This window comes from Triturus cristatus, chromosome 1_2 (genome assembly GCF_964204655.1).
Source record: "Triturus cristatus chromosome 1_2, aTriCri1.1, whole genome shotgun sequence".
Taxonomy (NCBI): Eukaryota; Metazoa; Chordata; class Amphibia; order Caudata; family Salamandridae; genus Triturus; species Triturus cristatus.
The window spans coordinates 386,027,107-386,048,543 of record NC_140580.1 but is presented as its reverse complement, the minus strand read 5'-3'; the positions used below and the strand labels follow the sequence as shown (position 1 = coordinate 386,048,543).

At 45.9% G+C, this 21,437-nt stretch overlaps 1 protein-coding gene across 1 annotated transcript in view; it reads right to left on the bottom strand.

Moving 5' to 3' along the window:
• Nucleotides 1–21,437, bottom strand: part of KIF20B (kinesin family member 20B) — a 556,993-nt gene that overhangs the window by 77,267 nt on the left and 458,289 nt on the right. Inside the window, exon 30 of the mRNA XM_085621389.1 lies at nt 8,050–8,253. Coding sequence (XP_085477515.1) covers nt 8,050–8,253 — 204 coding nt within the window. The remainder of the gene's footprint in view (nt 1–8,049; nt 8,254–21,437) is intronic.

The window sequence follows — 21,437 nt, the reverse complement described above, 5'->3', positions numbered from 1 at the left end:
TGTATATAAAGTACTATATTGGTTATTACTGTTGACCTTGCCACACAGGGAATCTGTTATGGTGGGGCTCTACTTTGGTGTTGACTTGTGGCAATTGGTACTTTTCTTTTCTTCCCTTTTTTCTTTCTTTTAGAGTCAGCAAATCACTTAATAATTGATTTTCTGTATTGCTACTGATTGATTATTACTTATAGCCATCTAAATTGAGATAATAACTTTAGATGGTGTGTCTAACCTCTCATTAGTTGAATGTTAACCTATTAGAGAGCACTCAATATTTTATTGTTAAAAGACATTGACACTACATGAAATAGGGCGCGTCACGTAGAAACTTTCGTGTTGACGCGATGACTCTAATTTAATAATAATCCGAAGTACAGGTAGCCAGCAGCTGCAAAGAGTAGGAAAGAAAAAGATTAATTATATAGTATAGTGTTTTTATAGCAGGTCCTTATTTTCTTTATATATTATCTAGATTATCCGTTTTTGATATGGCGCTCAATGGAGACACAATAATAGTAATTTTTGGTCCGTCAATTAATTGGACTACTTATCCCAACACAAGAAGGCGCTCGTTGTTGACGCCGAGTTAATGACATTAGTCTATTGAGATTCAGGTTGAAAATTAACCATTTTAAGATGGCGCTCAGCGGGGACATGAGAGCAGTACGTGTTAGTCCGTTATCTAATTGGACTACTTATTCCCAATCTAAGATGGCGCCGATTGCAGACGCCGACACAATGATACGCGGTCGCGATACAAGACCGGTCTGAATACTTTTAGGTAAGCGCTGTTTACATAAGATTTGATAATATATGGTATATTGACTGCTAGAAATGATAAATGCAGTTGGACATGGCATAGGAGCTTAACGGGGCTCACTATTTGCTTCGCGATTATGTGATAGGATACCCAACACGGGTAAGACACCATATCGATATCAGGTTCTCTCTTGGCAGCTTGCTGACTAGATAAACTTATTTTACTGACAAATGACGATAGTTATTTCATTTTAGAGTCCGTGTTATTATTAGATAAGCATGTTACAGTCTGGTATATTTTTTTACTTCAGGGAACATATCTAATTACTAGTGCGGAATACTACTGATCGGTAAATGTGAAGATACAGGACCGGTCTGAACACTTATAGGTAAGCGCTGTTCACACTAGAATTTATTATATATGGTTTATTTACCGCCTGGAGTAATAAGTCTAGTTGGACAAGGCATATGAGCTCAATAGGGCTTACTAATTTGCTTCGTGTTTATGTGACAGGATACTAAACACGTCAAAGATACCATATTGATATCAGGTTCTCTCTTGGCTGTTTGTTGTTGAGATTACCATAAATTTACTTACTATTTGACGATAGTCATTTCATATTTGTGTCCATACTATTATCAGACAAGTATACTATCGTCTGGTATTTCTCATTACTTTAGGGAATAATGACCAATTAATAGTGCGGAATACTACAGATCGGTAAAACGTGAAGAATTCGAATTAAGTCCACTTGCTGGAAACTACCGGTACGCTTTTTTTTTTTTTTTTTTTTTTTTTTTTTTTTTGTATATTTAAGCTAGCGCCTAACAAGGAAATCCAATTGGATCAGAATAATTCAAGTCGATATTTTTTTGTTTATCAATTTTAGCTCATGAATGCAACATTAGGTTTCTGGACCTAATAGTTAAAGCCCTTGATCAAACTTTATATAGGTGAGTTTATATTTCTTTACGATTCAACACAGTGGTACTGTCATAAACAGTAAGAATACACTTGGTGGTTATTATAAATTCATGGAATTCTTTGCCGTTACCTAGGAGATTAGTAGTTAAGATAATGGTTTCGTCTTTATGGCTTATATAGCCTTGTTTTTTCTTTCTTCACTACGATTGGTTTGTTATCAGGTTCTTTTCTACCAAATCATTCCCCTTCTGGCGTTTCACTTCCTTTCCTATAATCACGGTATATTTTCTACTCTTCGGTGAACACACTATATCATAATTTTTGCTCCGATCACCATTTATACCTATTAGGCTAATCAGCATCATAAACTGTATTCTCAAGACTACAGCTCACTATGTCAATTTAGATGTATGAATTTTGATTAGCGATATATGCTTATGTATTTTGGTTATTATATACTTTTGTTTGCCTGCAGCCCTGATGAAGTCCATGACGTAACATAGTCAGGACGAAACACGTGTTGGCTGACAGGGGGCTCACACCGAAGAAGCTCTGTCAAAGAATAAAAGACAAGACTTGAACAACTGAAATCAATTTGGAAAATATTCTTTTTGTTGTGCACTATCACCATTACTTGGACTTCACTTTAGAACCCTATTGCTCGGTTTCAAAAACTGTTGATGTTTGGGGTAGACTTGGTTTACCGAGAAAACGGCATTAGTGGTTGTCGTATTGTTAACCTAGTAGCAAGGGTTCTCTTTTACACTTAGAACGAATATAACATTTCTCTGCGCAATTTGTCCCTACCACTGTGGCTTTTCTTTTTGTCTAGAAGTTTTAATTCTCCCGCTCACGTCTCTTAGAAAACTGAATTTTGTTTGGCAAAGTTATGTTCATAAATTACACTGTGCACTTTACCGAACCAGGACTTAACCTGGGGTCTGCCACGCCTACTGTTTAGATAATTCATATTAGCAGATTAATAACAAACAAGCAACTTACCTTTGGTAATGCTTTAGGGTGGATGCTAAATCTAACGACAGGTTCCTCACCCTCAGGTGCCAGACTGGATCCAGAGATTTATTCACGGCAGTGCTCTTCCATGCATACAAAATTGGTGAGCAGTTCTTTCTGCTGAACCTAGCTAATTCGGAAGTAATGCTTCGTAAAAGAATGCACTGACACCCAGGTAGCAACCTGGCCGATGTTAAGAAAAGGCACCCTTTATGCCAACTGCCTTGGACCTGGTGGAATGGGTTCACGGACCTTCAGGAGGCATTTATTTTCTTGGCCATTGCTAAGCAGATCCTAATGAAGAAGACTATCAACATTGACAGGGTTCTCTTCTTCACAACCTTCCCTTTCATTGAACCCGAGAACCCAACAAAAAAGCGATTGTCCACAAGATGATCCTTATGACAATCTATATAAAGGCTTATGGTCTGTTTTTGACCCACCCACTGCAGCCTCTCCTCCAGAGGCAGAGTGATGGATTGCTCAACGTGGAAGGGAGTCACAACTTTTTGTAGAAAGGTCACTTGAGTCCTCAGCACCAATTTGTATGGAAACAACGTAGTGTAGAACCACTGCAGCAACAATGCCTGCAGCTCACTCATGTGACACGCCTATGTGATCATAATGCGGAAGACCGTTTTCAAGGTCAGGAAACAATGCGAGCAAGCCGTTACTGGGTTAAAGGTAATACAAACAAAAGGATTAAGAAGGTGACAATGGCCAATGAGAAATGCTGGCCCAAACACAGTCTTCAAGGCAAAAGTCCACAATTATACATAGTAGGCGTGTTCTCAATGAAAACAGATAACATTACGACACCCAGTAGAGTAAAGTGTATCCAGAAAAATTCCCAGATACCAAGAATATACAATTGTCCAGAGCACCACACATAGAAAAAGTAGATAGTCCGTCAGAAAGACGGGTCCAAACTGGTAAAATAGACTGCAGACGGAGAAACTGATGGTGCCATACACTTAAATAATTTGTTCTGTTTCTTGTATAGTGCAAGATTACACGACAGCCGACACGTTTCATCGTACAACACGATTTTTACAAGGCTCTAGTATTAATTAGTGTGTGCACGATATATGTCCAAAGCTAGTAGAGAGTCCACAAACTTGATCCTCGGAGCCCTGAGGTTCCACGGTAAATGAGTACAGTTGGCAGAAATAACACTTCTCATGTGGATTATACCATTCAAAGTCACGCTAGAATAAAGTCTTGTGTTCCAAGTTTGAGCAAGGTATAAACAAAGTCAATTCGAGAGAATGTAAGCCAATGCATCAAGTGCAATGATAAGCCAAAATTCAGCCTTAGTGTCAAAGATTATCTCATTACATTTATGAGATAACCATTGACACTACGGATGCAGCTGCAACTTATTATATACCAGAAGACGCCTGCTCAGTTAGTCAGCTCTGGTATTCAGAGACCCCGCAAGGTGGCTGGCAACAAGAAAGATGCTCTGACATTCCAGCCACCTCCAGAGATGCAAAGCCTCCCAGCACAGGATCCTGCTTTGCCCTGCTGTGCTGGGTTGCACTACCACATACCGTTGGTGTTGTCCATAAGAATCTGGACCAATCTCCTATTTATGGATGTGGGAGTTTTCCAGGGCCAAATGGACAGCGGCTCCAGCAGACTGATATGGAGCTGGCACTCCACTGGGTACTAGAGCCCTCTGATCTCCACAACCCCAGATGAAACCTCTCTTCACAACTAAGCCCTGATGCATCTGTCACTACCAGCAGCTTTGAGTGGAGGAGGGAGAGGGGTCTTCCACTGGACAAACTGTGGTCAATCAGCCGCCACTGCAGAAATGGAGCTTCTTCCTCAGAGGCCTTGAAAATGACAGACAGTTACCTTGATGCTGAGCCAACTCAGACTTTAAGTTCCACTAGGGGGCATGCATGTATAACGTGACATTATTGACCAGGAGTAGCAAGATGCTTAGAGGCCATGAAGTCTCAAACCACCCTCACTGATCCAGGGCAAAGCCTAAAAATCATGATTCTAGGCTGAATGTCCAGGACTTTCTGCTGTGGAGGAAGAGCCATTGACTCCACCATATCCAGGACTGTCCCGATGAATGGAAGCTTCTGAGAGGGAATCAGGTAGGACTGCGGCTCGTTTATGCTGAAACCTAATGATGTCAAAAGGTCCACAGTCGCCCAGAGGTAGTCCACGACTGAGTGCATCTAGCCGGTTTTCAGCAGCCAGTATTCGTGGTTCAACAGTACAACTCCTGACCTCCAAAGATGGGCAGTGCCCACCGTCATCACTTTTGTGAATATTAAGGGCCATGGTTGAGGCCAAAGGAGAACACGGCAAACATAAAATGCTGCCAGCTCACATTGATTCGCAGGTAGTGCATTTAGGACTGCAGGACAGGTATATGAAAAAACGCGTCCTGCAAGTCCAAGGACACCAATCAGTCGCCCAGGTCCAGAACAGATAGGATCTGGGCCAAAGAGAGCATTTTGAATCTGTCCTTCTATAGGAAGGCATTGAGGGACAGAGATCCAAGATAGGCCTTAGGCCCCCATCCTTTTTCAGGACCATGTGATAGAGAAACTAACATGCCACCCCTCTGTCTGCTGGAACACCATCCCCAAAAGGACTGTGCCGTCTGTTGCAATACTGGTTGGGAAGGTTGTCGCTGTCGATATGCCAGCCCTCTGCAGCAGACCCAAAATTTCTGGAAATGGTGTGTGAATTGTTCAACTGGTGCAAACAGCCCCAAAGAAAGCACTGTAGCTCTACCATCTTTAAAGAGCTCCAAAGAGGAGTATGCATTCTCACCCAAGAGGAGGTACCCAAAGGGAATGCCCATCAGCGACGCCTGCACATCAATAGAGAACCTAGTGCACCTCATACAGGCATATCCAGGAGGGGGCACACTAGTATTAACCTCCCTGTCGAGGCAATCTGTGGTATCCAAGCTGGATGAGATTATATATTTGTCCATGTCTTGCTGATCATCTATCTGCAAGATCTCACTGGCCATGCCCCAAAGAGTACAGGCTTATTGGCCCAACAGACTGCATTTACAGACCACATTGTCAGACTGGCTGAAGAAAATATAAATTTGCCAAAGGCATCAATCCTTTTAGATCCTCTATCTAGCCGAAGGGTGGGAAAGGAATTTGGATTAATTTTACTGTTCGAAGCCTGTGCATTAAGGCTCTATGGAGTGGGGTGCTTGGTGAGAAAATCTGGGTCATCAGGTGCCAGTCTATAACACTGAGCTAACTGCCTGTAAAGGATCAGATGTTGTGGCCCTGGCTGCTTTCTATCAAAACTTTTTAGTCTAAATGGAGGGCAACCATAACTCTAGCACCTCGCTGCACTATGAACCACTACTGCGAATGAGACACTATCTCTTCCATCGGTGGCCCAAGTCGAGTGTTAAGCTCTGTCTCAGGAGACAAGTCATGCCCAATGGCATTCTATAAATTAAGGTATAGGCCATCATCAGTGCTATGGGGATAGGGTGGGAGGGGAGAGAGAGATCCCTCTCTTTTCAACATCCTGGGGTGACCCTTCTCTGGAACAGGGTCATAGTCAGAATCAAAATGATAATGGAGTTGCTGGAGATAGCTATGGCACAGTAGATGCAGTGGGTAATAAACAGGCTGTATGACAACCGGTTGCACTTTTGTAATACTGTAGAGTGAAATCAGTCAAACTCCAGTTGATGTCAGTTTGGGGTCAGATGTGGGTGTCGGCACTAGATCATCAGGATGGCTGGAACCAGAGTGGTTTGTGGGGCTGGAGGAGACGTCTGCACAGGAGTTGGCATGGGCCTGGTAACGGGATAGGCAGTGATAGGGAGGGACCCATCGATGGTAACCTGACAAAAGCACACTGAATATTTGCAACATAGCCTCTTCGAAGAGCTTGATCTGCTGCTGGGTTGACGACAGGCTAGGGAACTCTGGATTTGTCAGAACCAGTAGAGGGATTGGCTCAATAACCGGTGACCTCGGAGTGTGACTTACATAATGACCCTCATACCTTTCCCTTGGAGCTAGAGTGGCAGGATGGGGTAGAGTCATATTGCGTTTTTTATGCTTGTGTTAGGGCTTGGACTTACCAGAAGACTTTGAAGAGGAACAGACCGGTTGGGGGAGCAGCCCTGTGACTAGGGCAGAGTCTTGGCCTTGACTTGGAATGGGAGCTGCGCGAATACAGTTGTCTTTTTGTGCTCAGTGACATACAGCTTGCGTCCAGGTCTCGAATAGTGTTTGGGTGCTTGAGGGTGCACTTATCACAAGGCGTAGAGTTGTGGCCTGAGCCCAGGCACCAAAAAAACACCTCGTACAGATCTGTCACCACCAGCTACTTTCTGTAGCCACGGCACAGATAGAATCATGTCCTGTGGAAGGGACACTGATCCCTAGAACAGCAAAATGTTTGGAAGGTGTTGGAAAACCCAACAAATTCTGGAGCAGTGTTCTCGATCTGCATTGGATGGCATGGAAAGAAAGGAAAGGACGTCCGCGCACAAGGAGGGAACCTATAGGTTGCTGCACTGTCACTTCTGGTGTGGGATGGAGCCAGCACAGAACCGCAAAATGACACCTAGTGTCGTACGGAGCCCTGCTATCAAAAATCTCTAGATACAGTCTGCCGCCCGAGGATGTTTTAAGGTAAGCAATCTCTCTGCAGTTGGAAGTATCAATCGGAAAAAAAAGTTACTTACCTTTGGTAGCAATCGTTGTATAGGCTACAGAGGAAACAAAGAGATCTAGGGGATCGTGGTCGAAAAAGGGATATTTTCTAACTTTCAGAAGAAGGCTATCTTATTCTCCTCTAGGATAGAACAGTAAAGTCATTTCACATATTCATATAAAACAAGTACTGGCGGAGACTAGAATCGCTGTGTATTTACCTAAAAAAGGGCCAATACAGTGGCCATTCGTACACTGCCACCGGCCCTTCACCAAGGGCACACAGACAGAACACATGATCTCTTGCAGTACTGTGCTTGTGTATAAACATCAGCTTGAAAGTAGAAGCCTATTGCTTTTAATGTGAGATCGGCTATAGGCTCCCACCATGCCCGTGAACTGCTTCTGTGGCAACTACTTACACTTTTTGCAGCTGGCTAATCAACTAGGTTATGAAAACAGCATGCACCACTGTCAAAACATTTCCAAGCCGAATTTACGATGACTGAAGAGAAGCGGAAGCCTTTCAAACGTCGAAGTACCATGGGAAGCAATGAACAGTTCCACTTTTAAATAATATGATAGCTCTGCGCTAAAACGGCATCATTCACTCTACTCCGTGTACACCAAGTGACACTGCAAGAGTAAACGCAGGCAGGCACGTGCAGTGATTACCTCTTCCATCTCGTGGCTCTTCCGCTTCCTCGGGGGCCGGTTGATCTTGACAGTCACGGGCGAGGCGCTGCCCTGGTGCTTGACCTCCATTTTGTTGGGCGTCAGGGGCGTGAACTGTATCTCCAGCTGCGGTTTGGGAAACCTGCTCGTTTTCCCGTTTTCTGTCGAGAGCGCAGACGAGTCCAAAACAACGTCCGAATTGTCCTGAAAGTAAAGCACGAACTGTGTGATAAACATTTACTCTCAAAGAAGAAAGCGGGCTTTCTGGTTGGGTGCAGTTAAAGGTTTATAAAACTACAAATTAAAAAAATAGCCAGACACCAGGCCGAAACTTTTATGAAGCACTGGCAAAGCCGCTCAACCTGGTGTTGGCTGCAAGCCTATTACTGTGACCAATGTTGTTAATGCGTTTAAAAATAATTATATATATATATATATATATATATATATATATATATATATATATATATATATATATATATATATATATATATATACACACACACACACACACACACACACACACACACACACACATATATATATATATCCACACACACACACATATGCACACACACACACTTTTTTTTTTTAAAGGCCCGCATGCGTGCACCCACGTGGGCAAGCAGAGGTGACCCTTTGAAAGATGTCAAAATATTAAAAGCAAAAAAATGGCTGCCCTTGCTTGTGTATGCAGGTGCACATTTTAGGAGGGGGTTTAAAGTCCATTTCCAAACATAGTGGCTGCATCAGTGTGCAGGTGTGGTGTGACGGAACAGTTGCACACCAATGGGTGAAGCAGGATGGCAGAAACTCCAAAGGGCGGTAAAAGTAACGGCCTTGACACCACGTCAAAACTGAAAAATACGTCGATTCGTAGGTGTGAGGAAAAAAGAGCAGCCTCCTAAAAGAATACAGGGGAACGCGGATGTTTAGTTAAGGCAAAGGAGTTATGCAGGTGACTGAGATGGTTCTGGAGAGGGTTCTGAAGGCGCCCTGGAAGACTAACATCTGAAACCACATCTACGGCCTGAACCCACTGAGCTACCTTAGGCTCAAGGGGCTCGTGAAAACCGAGCTGTTACCACTGGCTTTCGAATTTTCACGCCTCAGAATAAGTGCGTGACTGATGCACGGCTGCCACAAAGGTCACTCCTCACGACTCAGATTTCTCAGCATGTACTCTGGTGCTGAGCCAAGCGCCTTGAAGCTGCAGTGTATGGCACTGTACAATAGAGTGTAAAAATAAAGCACTATTGGCAGTTACACTTGTCTGCCATCCTAGCATGATTCCCTGGTCCATTCAGATCACTAGCTTCTCCATACTGCCAAAAGCGCTTAGAGAAGAGTCTAAATGCAGTATGCAGTGCTAGGCAAAAGTCTGCTGAAGGACACCCTTAAGTTGTGGCTTAATACACTACATCAATTGTTCCCAAATGCTGTCATGTATGATACACAGAACTGGTTTGGGTGGCTTCCCTTTTTAAGTGCCTCTCTAGGCTGTCCTGCAGACACAGCCTTTCTACTTAGTGATGCACCTCACAAAGAGTAATCTCTAGCCCGGAGCACCCACAACAAAGGCACAAAGAGGTGTGAGCTAACTGCGCCTGGCTATGAACAACCAAGATTACAGTGATCAGGAAAGAAACAAAAGGCTGGTCTCCCCTAAAGGATCCTTCACACTCTGAACAACAAAGACACACCCACGTTCTCTCCTTTCACCCATCCACCAATTGCAGTGTTACAGGAAAATTATTCAGGGACTACTCTCAACAAGCATTAGTAAATACATTAGGTTTCACCTATGTGATTAATAGCTTTTTGTTGTTGTATGCACTAGCTTGAGTAGTTGTTCAATATAAGTTACAGAACGTCTGTTAAAGTTTTATGACTGGTTTATGTACAGAGGCAATATATTGTGCTGTTACTAGTGGTGTTATAAAGTGAGAAGATTAGGTAAATGGTGGAGGACAAAGATATAAAAACATGTACCTGATAAGTAGGCTTGAAAGTGGTGCAGCTATGGGGGGGAATAGTTAAAGGGTTGATTAAAAACCATACAAGTACAGCAAAAGTGCTGTTTTTGCAAATAAAAAAAACAAGATTATGAAAACTAGATGACAATGTGCTGTTAGGCTATTGTCTATTGTTAACAAACAATGAAAATTAACTTTAAATTTTTCAAATGAGCATTTGAGCACTTGTTCAATACAAGTGAAAGAAACACTGAAAGTGAGATTATCGTTTTAATGAGATGGGCAAGTTTTTTTATTACAGATTTTTCGTACAAATTTGTTTTTTACTCTGCACGGCATCATTTGTTTTATTATTGAAAATAAACTCTGAAACAATAATGAGCATATAGTAAATATTTGCACTTGCACTGTCATTGTGTTCCTTTTAATTTACAATTTTTCTTTATTTAAACATTTACACTGACATTTTCAATTATTATGCTATATACTTTGAAGTTTGTATGTTATAACAAATACTATATTTCTTTAAGGCATTTGTTATAAGCAGCCCAGTGCCACTGCATCTGCTGCACCATTGAAATCATGACTCTAGTGCCTGCTAGATAAATTCTTTGCCTGTTTTAAGAATGTACATTTGGTGCAGTTGGTGTTTTTTTTTAGATTATATCACTTGAAAATACAGGAGGCTGTTTAAATTACTTTGGGCAACTCAAACCCTTTTTAGGGATTCAGCTAGGATACCAGGTGTAAAGTGAGCTAAATTAGACAAAGCTTTTGCCTCTCAAGAATGTGCAGTTGATGATCTTTATATTATATAACAACGAAAATGCAAGGAGCTGTTTAAATTACTTTGGAGGACTCAAACCCTTTTTAGCAATAATTAAGCTAAACTACCATGCGTTAAAAGTATGCAAATAAATATTAATGCATTTTACATTCACAGAAAGATGAACAGCAAAATTCACACTATTCGGAAATAACTCCTGCTTCAGTTTACAGATTATCTCTCAATTACCACGTTGCTTATTCATGTGGCCAACAGAAAATACAGCAAACGATGTACCATGTATCTGAAAGAGACAAGTTAGTGATAGATTCCTTACCTTAGAATATCCCCAGGCGTCAGACTGGATCCGGAAAGTTTTGCTAGCAGTACCCCTGTACGTCAGTAGGTGGCGTTGTGCGGCTCCGCGTCCGTCGCTGGTGACGTAAGCGCCAAGACGACGTCACGGAGACTACTTAAGCGCCACCCATGTGCGCTGACGTCAGTTATTTCTTTTTCCGCGCCAGCAAGCGCAGATCCAGTTAGAGCACCTACATTAGTCTCTTTTTGACTGACCTTTTTGAGACTTTGTCTCCCTTTCTCCTTGGTGCACGTAGGGCTGCCTGGATTTAAGTCTTGTGGGGCCTGCCGTCGCAATATGTCGGTGGCGGACCCCAACGATGTTTGCCTCTACTCCCGAACAGGTGCAAGAATTTCTTGTAACCATGGACCGCTTCTTTAGGCCTCGGTCTCCCGCCAGCGCGCCTTCGGTCCCCGCGATCCGGATCCTGTGGGGCCGCCGGCGGATCCAGCTTCAGCGCCACAGGATCCTGCGCCGTTGGCTCTGGCACCAGCGCCACAAGGTCCAGCGCTGCCGGCTCCGGCCCCAGCGCCACCCTCTGCGCCGCAGTTTGTCCCACCCTTGAATCGGTTCCAGGACCATTTTGTTCCTACATGGGATCCGCATTGGGACGCAGCGCCGTCTCGGCGCCATTCCCAGCGCCGTTTCCAACACCGTATGTTCCTTCTCCGGCTCTGCCGCCGCAGTCTGTTCCCCATGCGACAGAGGTGGAGGACGACTGGGAGGGGTCCGAGGACCCTCTTGCCCGTCAGTGTGACTCCGAGCAGGAATGGGTGAACGACTTGGAGGATGCCGGCGACCTCGATGTCTCTTCTGACCCGGGGTTTGCCTTTCCCCCGCCTACCATGGAGGAGAGCGCCTCAAACACGATGGTGCTCCGTCGGGCAGCTGAGGTCCTCAACCTCGATCTTCCTACGGTGGCTCTCAAAACTAATCTCCTGACTGAGGTGCTCCAGACGGCGTCCACTTTGTCGGAGCACCTGCTCCCTTTTAACGACACCCTCACTGACGTTTTGTTGGGCACTTGGTCGCGGCCAGCCACAGGGGCCCCAGTGGATAAGAATGTCGCCAGGCGTCATCGCCCGGCACCTGGTGACCCCACTTTTCTGACCACTCATCCTACGCCTGAGAGCCTGGTCATCCAAGCCTCGACGTCACAGAGTGCCTTTACCACGGCTCTGCCGGATAAGGACTCTAAGAAGCTGGAGCAGTTCATTAAGCGGTTGTTCTCTTCGGCCAGCTTGGGGCTGCGGTCAGTGAACACGGCCTGCTTATTGAGCTGCTATTCCCACGCGGTGTGGGATACAGTTGTGCAGGTGTTGCTTCAGTGTTCTGAGGAGACCCGCGCTGTGCTGTCCCAAGCTGTTGCTGAGGGTAAGGATGCTGCTAAGTTCGCCATTCGTTGTGGTTTGGACACCACGGACTCACTGGGCAGGGTGATTTCTACGACTGTCGCTTCGTCGCCACGCCTGGTTGAGATCTACCGGGTTCTCGCCAGATGTCCAAAGCTCGCTCATGGACATGCCCTTTGATGGCGCTCGCCTGTTTGGCGAGAAGGCAGACAGTGCTTTGGAGCGTTTTAAGGACTCGCGGGCCACGGCTAAGTCCTTGGGTCTTTCCACCAAAAGCCTGGCCACTCCTGGTTTTCGTTCCTTTCGTGGCCACGGCAGAGGCGCCCAGGCACGTTCCTTCAGCAAACCTGTGCAGAACCAGCCTCAGCGCGGCCGCAGTTTCTGCAGGGGCGGGTCTGGGAATCAGCATGGGGGTCAATCCACCTCCGCCCCCGCTGCTTCTACCTTTAAACCTTCTTAATCCGAGCTTTGTGGAGCACCCCATGCTGGTGGGTGGCAGGGTACGTCACCACCTCCTCCACTGGCGTGATATCACATCGGACAAGTAGGTGTTGCAGATCATCCGCAGGGGTTACTCCCTTCCCTTTCAGTCCTCCCCTCCAGCCATGCCACCTCGGTGCCACAGCATGACAGGAGATCACTTGGTACTTCTCCAGCATTCTTGGGCCGGAAGTAGGGAGTGGTTGTTCTTCCCACTACTTTTTGGTCCCCAACAAGGACAAAGGGGGCCTGCGCCCCATCTTGGACCTCCAGAACGTCAATCGCTTCCTCCGGAAGGAGAAGTTCAAAATGCTGACTCTGGCTCAGGTCTTGGTTGCCCTCGACCCTGGAGACTGGATGGTAGCGTTGGACTTGCAGGATGCATATTTTCACATCTCTGTCCTGCCGTGCCACCGGCGTTACCTGTGGTTCACGGTAGACCCGGAGCATTTTCAGTTTGCCGTGCTCCTTTTTGGCCTTATCAGCGCCCCTCGGGTGTTCACGAAAGTGATGGCAGTGGTCGCAGCTCATCTGCGCAGGTTAGGGGTGTCAGTCTTCCCCTACCTCGATGATTGGTTGTTGAAGGTGGGCTCGCCCTAGGCAGTCGTCTCCCACCTTCAGACTACGGCGACCTCCTGCATTTGCTGGGGTTCTCCATCAACGTGCCGAAGTCGCATCTGAGTCCCTCTCAGAAGCTCCCCTTCATCAGAGCGGTTCTGGATTTGATGCGGTTTCGGGTTTATCCTCCCAAGCAGCGAGTCCGGGATATTCAGGCTATGATTCCGATCTTTCAGCCTCTGTCCCGGGTTTCGGTCTGGATGACCCTCCGGCTCCTGGGCCTGATGGCCTCCTGCTTGTGCAACATGCCAGATGGCATATGCGGGCTTGCAGTGGGACCTTAAGTTCCAGTGGGCACAGCATCAGGGCAACCTGTCCGATCATGTCCAGATCTCGGAGGGCACTGCACAGTAGTTGCAGTGGTGGCTCACGAATCGCGATTGGGTCAATGGCAGATTCCTTCCCCAACCAGAGCACACAGTGGTGACGAATGCGTTCCTCCTGGGATGGGGAGGCCACTTGGGAGAGGCGAAGAGCAGAGGCTTCTGGTCTCCGGCGGAGTCCTGGCTCCATATCAATCTGTTGGAGCTTCGGGCGATCCGACTTGCACTGAAGGCATTCCTTTCCCCTGTCTGGGGAAGTGTGGTGCAGGTGTTCACGGACAACACCACCGCCATGTGGTATTGCAACAAACAAGGCGGGGTGGGGTCCTGGACCCTATGTCAGGAGGCTCTGCGCCTCTGGACATGGCTGGAACATCAAGGCATCACCTTGATGGTTCAACACCTGGCAGTTTCTCTGAACGCCAGGGCGGACGAACTCAGCCGCCGGTGCTTGATGGATCACGAATGGCGTCTTCACTCAGAAGTGGTGCAAGGTCTCTTTCAGCAGTGGGGAGAGCCTTGGTTAGATTTATTCGCCACCGAAGAGAATGCGCAATGTCTTCAGTTCTGCACGTTGGAATTTCCAAGGCGGCACTCGCTAGGCGACGCTTTTCGTTGCGAGTGGAGTTCCGGTCTATTGTACGCCTTTCCGCATATACCACTTCTGCCCAGAGTGCTAAAGAAGATTCTGCGCAACCGGGCCCAAGTTATCCTTGTGGCTCTGGATTGGGGCACGAAGATACTGGTGTCCCGAGCTACTCAGCATGGCGACCGATCCGACTGCCTCTTCGGGAGGATCTTCTGTCGCAGCAGCAGGGGACGGTCCTCCACCCAAAACTGACCAGCCTCCACCTCCATTCGTGGAGATGGAGGGCCGATGTCTGATGTCATTCTGGCTGCCAGGCGTCCCTCCACTAAGACGGTATACGCCTGCCGGTGGAACAAGTTTGTGGCATGGTGCACAGCTAAGGCTGTGGATCCCCTTTCTGCCCCTCTTTCCGAAGTCCTTCTGTTCCTTCTTTCTTTGGCCCAGCAGGGCTCTACTCTGGGCACTATCAGAGGTTATCTTTTGGCCATCTCCGCCTTTTTATGGCTTCCAGATCAGCCTTCTCTTTTTAAGTCCCAGATTGTTAACCGTTTCCTAAAAGGCATTACGCACACGTTTCCTCCCGTGCCGTTCTTCATGCCTCAGTGGGACTTAAACCTTGTCTTGATATATCTGATGTGCCACTCCCTTCGAGCCCCTTCATACCGGTCCTTTGCGTCTCACTCTTAAGATGGCTTTCCTGGTAGCTATCATCCTTGCCAGAAGAGTGAGTGAGGTCCAGGCTCATTCTTCCAAACCTCCTTTCCTTTCTGTTCATCCGGGCAAGGTGGTTTTAAGGACCCGTCTTTTTTTGCCAAAGGTTGTCACGCCCTTCCACATCAGGTAGACCATCACTTTGCCCACCTTCTTTCTGCCTTTGAATCCTTCGAAAGGGGAAGAGAGGCTCCACCGTCTGGACCCAAAACGTGCGCTCTCGTTCTATCTGAAGCACACACATCAGTTCCGGGTGGATGACCAGCTCTTTGTTGACTACGTGGGTGCCAAAAAAGGTCGGGCCGTGCACAAGCGCACCATCTCCCGGTGGGTCGTTCTGTGCATCAAAGCTTGTTACTCGTTGGCTAAGAAGGAGCCTCCTGTGGGGCTGCGTGCCCATTCTACCAGGGCAACGGCAGCCACTACTGCCTTGGGACGCGGCGTTCCCTTGCAGGACATTTGTCTGGCAGCTATGTGGGCCTCGCTGCACACGTTTACCAAGCATTACTGCCTTCACAGTCAAGTCCGGAGAGACGGCTTCTTTGGCTGTTCTGTTCTCCGTGACTTTCTGGTGTAATCCTGTTCGCAGACCCACCACCGGGGTTGGTATTGCTGGGGTATCTATTCTAAGGTAAGGAATCGATCACTAACGTGTCTCTTTCAGATGCACAAGTTACTACTTGTGTAACGATATATTTGTAAGAGACATTAGTTAGTGATAGATTCCTTACCGCCCCACCCATCCTCTCCGTTCTGCGAACTGATTCTAGGGTTAAGGTCATCATTTTCAGGGCCCTACTTTCTTGGTACCAGTGGTCAGTTTCTTGCATGGCTCTGCGTTACTGGCACGGAAAGTAGTGTACAGAACTGACGTCAGCGCGCATGGGTGGCGCCCAAGTAGTCTCCGTGATGTCTTCTCGGCGCTTACGACGCCAGCGACGGACGCGGAGTGGCACGACGCCACCTACTGACACGCAGGGGTACTGCTAGCAAAACTTTCCGGATCCAGTCTGTCGCCTGGGGGTATTCTAAGGTAAGGAATCAATCACTAATGTCTGTTACAGATATATTGTTACACAAGTAGTAACTTGTGCTTTTTGTGCTAGAACAATACAATCTACATAGTAAAGACCAGCCTGAAAAAAAGTCAGTCTTTCTACCTACCTGCTTACTAAGCTAAACGCTCAGTGGTAAAAAAAAAATGAGGAGAACTCTCACCAAAGCAAAAAAAAATTTTTTTTTTATTGAAAAGTATTCCAAAATATTAGATACCTTCTGTAAAAAAACAACAGCAGCATAAATCCCACACAGCCACTAAACATGCTTACTCACAAAGACAAGCTTTGACGCAATGCAACAACAATGGCCAGCAACTGGAATTTTCGAATTCACTGCTCTTGAAACTACACAGCTTCCTTTTCCGGCTAGTAAAAGAAACAGGCTGCAATCACAGAATTCGAGGAATACTTTTAGAACAGGCGCATGACCATGTTTACAATCCAAGACTCTGCAGCAGTTTTCTGGTGCTGTGATGTTATACAGAAACTGTCCCAACGGATAAAGGAGGTTAAAACATCCCTTCAGAGCACCACAGAGAGTGCTCATGTAAAGCACTGCAATCACTTCATTTGGGTTTATACTACATAACGTACTAAAAAAAATAATGAAACTTTATTAGAGGAACAATATCAAAGAATGTGAAAATTAGTTAACAGTTCCACCCACAAAAGCAGAATTAAAAAAGCACATTTTAAATGCTTGCAGCCAGTGGAAGATAAGTATAAGTAAACGCTGAGCAGCCTTAACGTAGGAATAAAAGTTCAACAACTTCTGGGCCCGGTGCCACTGCATCTGCCGCACCATTCAAATCATGACCCTAGTGCCTGAAAGAAACCTGCACTGTGACTGCCTCTTTAGTTGTAAAATAGAGCAATAATTGGTGTTTAGTGGGGTGCCTAGAGCCTTTGGTCCTGGTGCCACTGTACTTGCTGCAGTATGGAGATCATGGCCCTAGTGCCTGCTAGATAACTGCTCTTATGAATGTCTGGCTAGTAATAAAAGATATTTGGTGTTTAGAGGAATTTTGACAACTTTTGGCCCCGGTGCCACTGCACCTGCCGCACCAATCAAATCATGACCCTAGTGCCTGCAAGCTAACTGCACGTGTGACTGCCTGTTTAGTAGTAAAATATAGCAATATTAGGTTTTTAGTGGTATACGTGAACATTTTGGTCCCAGTGCCCCTGCACCTGCTGCACCATTGTAATCATGACCCTCGTGCCTGCTAGATAACTGCACTAGTGACTGTCTGTTTTGTAGTAAACTTTAGCATTGATCTGTTTTTAGTTGGGTCCCCAGAGCTTTTTGTCCTGGTTCCACTGCACCTGCTGCACCATTCAAATTAAGCCCCTTTTAACGTCAAGGTCACTGTAATTGTCACTGCCTGTTTAGTAGTAAAATATAGAAATATTAGGTGTTTAGAGGAAAAGATAATATAAACAGAGAAGATATTGCAGCGTTCACCAAAAGAAAATAAGTTTGAGCCACCAGGGCAGATGGGAATGAGTAGTTAGGCTGCGAAAAACTGATGAGATACAGAAGTTATTAGTATATTATATATGTATATCCCTCACCCAATAACAGTGGCATGCTTCATCACAGCCCGGGTGGGCCTAATCGTAATCCAGGGAGCTCTATGGAGAATATTAATTCGGGGGCGTAACTTCAAGATAAAAATACCTCAGCCACTCCTTGGGTGAATGGCCATGATAAAAATATAAAATATGGCCAGGGCTCTAAGTAATTCAGAGTTCTTCTGTTTCACCAACATGTTTCAGCCCTACACTAAAGGCCTAAAAAGGTCCTAGACTTTCGTCAGTGATGTCACTGACCATGTCATGAATGATGTAATATGTGACATCACCAGCAGTGCATTGCGGGGGGCGCGAGTTATAGTTAGCTGAACTAATTATAACGGACGCATTTCACTGGTTTTGTACGAGTGAAATGTCCAACTAACTAGAACGTCCCAGAAACCTGTTGTTTTTTTAGTGAATATATCTCGCTCCACTGTCACAATAACAGTAAGGACCAGCACTCGCGTTGGTGTATAATCCAGATCAGGATTTAATAACATGCACTTAAATTATACAAACAGACGCGTTTCAGCATAAGCCTTCGTCAGTGTCGACGGGCGCCATAGAAACAGACATACATATAGTATTGTAAATTAACAAAACTAAAGAAGGGCAATTCATTCACTTTTAAAAATGCGCCATCTTTAAATATGCAAAATTGCTCATAAAATCTATCCACAAGAAACCATTCCATCTTGTCATTTTTCTTTTCATAATCTTATGATGGTTGTTTCATTTCATATACATTATTATTCTATATACAAAAACAAAAAGGAGACAAATTCATCAAGTCTACTCTGCCATACAAGTTTGTTACCTATGGGAGATCATTCGGAGCTTTTAATTTCATGTCATATCGATAGGTCCGTACCTCTAACAAGTGACGTGCCATGTTAATTATAATAATAACATTTACCCTTTGTCATGCCCTGATTGGGCATACAAAACTGTTCTATATCTGCATGTCTTCTCATATTATACCGCCCTGAATGGGCCTTGGCTGAATGCTCTTACGGACCACCTTGATCCTTGCTCCCATGAGATGATCCCAACTACTAGCGCTATATGACCTCAGATTACTCGGTACTCCTTTATTAAAACAGTGCTCGGTTCTTGCTCAGTGCTTTCTTTACAAGTGTAAAAACAACAGTTGATGGACAGAATGCAGAACAATGTCATACATTCACCCCAGTACAGAGATCTGGGCCTAAATCCATCGTTTTTTTGCTCACCATGCCTTTCCAGTTTGAACCCAGCCATATGCAAATCAGTCTTGACCCTGTGCCTCATGGGAACAGTCCAGGCCGAACTGCCAAGCCAGGTTCTCCCTGGACTGGAAACAAGCATCCTAGGACCGGATGCTTGATTCCGGTCCAGGGAAGACATGGCTTGGCAGTTCGGGCTGGACTGTTCCCATGAGGCACAGGGTCAAGACTGATTTGCATATGGCCATGTCTGAACTGGGGTGGCGTAGTGGGCAAAAGAACGATAGATTTAACCCAGATCTCTTGACTGGGGGAGAATGTCTGCATTGTCAGCATTCCGTCCATCATTTGTTTGTTGTAACGCTTTTCGCCCTAAGTGGGATGGGTATTCCCAGACGTGGGACCCGTGCTCACTACGCCACTGGAGTCAAGCTATCCTGGCTGATGACGGCTGATAGCCAGAAACCGGTCCTAGGATGCTTGATTCCGGTCCAGGGTAGACATGGCTTGGCAGTTCGGGCTGGACTGTTCCCATGAGGCACAGGGTCAAGACTGATTTGCATATGGCCATGTCTGAACTGGGGTGGCGTAGTGGGCAAAAGAACGATGGATTTAACCCAGATCTCTTGACTGGGGGAGAATGTCTGCATTGTCAGCATTCAGTCCATCATTTGTTTGTTGTAATTCTTTACAAGTGTGTCATCAGCTCCTCCCCCGGTTTAGACCGCCTGGGGACTTCGTCTGGAGATCGATAATATATCTCGACTTCAGACGTCATTGTTTTTTCTCTCGATCTTCTCCGCTGATGTCATTGGGGGCACAGTCTAGGTAAAAGAATTGGGGGAGTGCCCTATTGCTCCTATCATGGCTTGCGAAGTGGGTTGCCTCGGGATAGTTAGCATCCTTGTTTGTAATCACCCGTTGATGTTCCAGGACTCGGGTTTTAACCGGATGTATGGTACTGCCCACGTAGCGTAAACTGCATTGGCATACCAGACAAACCACATCGGTTGTGGCACAGGTAACGAATTTAGATATTTTTCTTTCCTTACGGGAACCTCTGACTAGGTACGAGGTCACTCTCCTACTGTTAATACAGGTCTTGTACCTCCCACATGGGAAGGAGCCATGAAAGTCCTGTAAACTTGAGCCTGATCTCACCGGGGGTAGGTGGCTTTCCACTAAACGTCTGTTTGTATAATTTAAGTGCATGTTATTAAATCCTGATCTGGATTATACACCAACGCGAGTGCTGGTCCTTACTGTTATTGTGACAGTGGAGCGAGAGATTTAAGCGGTTTGCCACCGCCGGACCGAGCGATCACCCGTTCTAAGAGTGCAGTTTCATGAAGGCAACCAAGAGGAGCAGGATAGATAGATATATATGATCAAGACCCGATTGGGGGTTGAAACGCGTAATGGCGGATTTGCTTGGCTTGGAATAAATTGGAAATTGCACAGACTTTGGTGGTCCGCTTTCGTCCTTTGGTCCTTGAATGACTGGTGTTGGTGGCGAACTTCATTCATATATATATATATATATATACACATATACATACACACACACACACACACACGCACACACACATTATCTACTGGCGGTCGCCAGTAGATAGTTATAGTTAGGACCGTGTTTCCATAGGAAATCCGCAACATTCTATTTGGAATAACTTTGGCGCCGATTGATGAATCCTCGCGAAATTTTCAAAATAGGTGGGGCGCTCCGCTCCTACCCTTAAAGTCTCCGGGGGATTAGTCAAGCGGGGGCCGAGAAAAAAGGGGGGTCCCAAAACGCGTTTTTCCCATGCAATTTTCCATAGGGACCTTTAGTCCAAGGTACAGCCCAAACGGCTGAACAGAATTACTTTAAATTTGGCAAAGAGGTAGTCCTCAGGCCAGGGATGTGCCTTTTGCATATCTGGAGTCAATCTGTTCATTAGTTCCTGAGAAAATTGCAGTTAAAAGTACATAAATATCTATAGGCGCGCACCGCGCGCGTACAGTAAGCATACCGTATGCGCACGTTGCCGTGCGCGAGCGCAATTCTGATTGGTTGTTGGATGTCAGTAAACATTCGAATCGGTCGAAATCAGGAAGTGTCGGCCGCCATTTTGTCTCTCGCAGTCTGAGGCAGTGAAAACCAAAGGTGGAGAACGTGAAAAGGGGGCAGGGTGGACAGTTCCTGACCCCCTAGCCTTTGTCAGGGGGTCACTGAAGGACCCCGCAGGGTGAAAAAAACTTTTTTTTGCGGAAAAGCGCGTGTTGCGCGCACCGTACGCGCACGGCACGCACAACGCATCGTGGGCGCACGGTGCGTTCAGGTTCTTCACCGTGCGCGCAAGGTGAAAAACCTGAAATTTTTTTTTTTTATAAA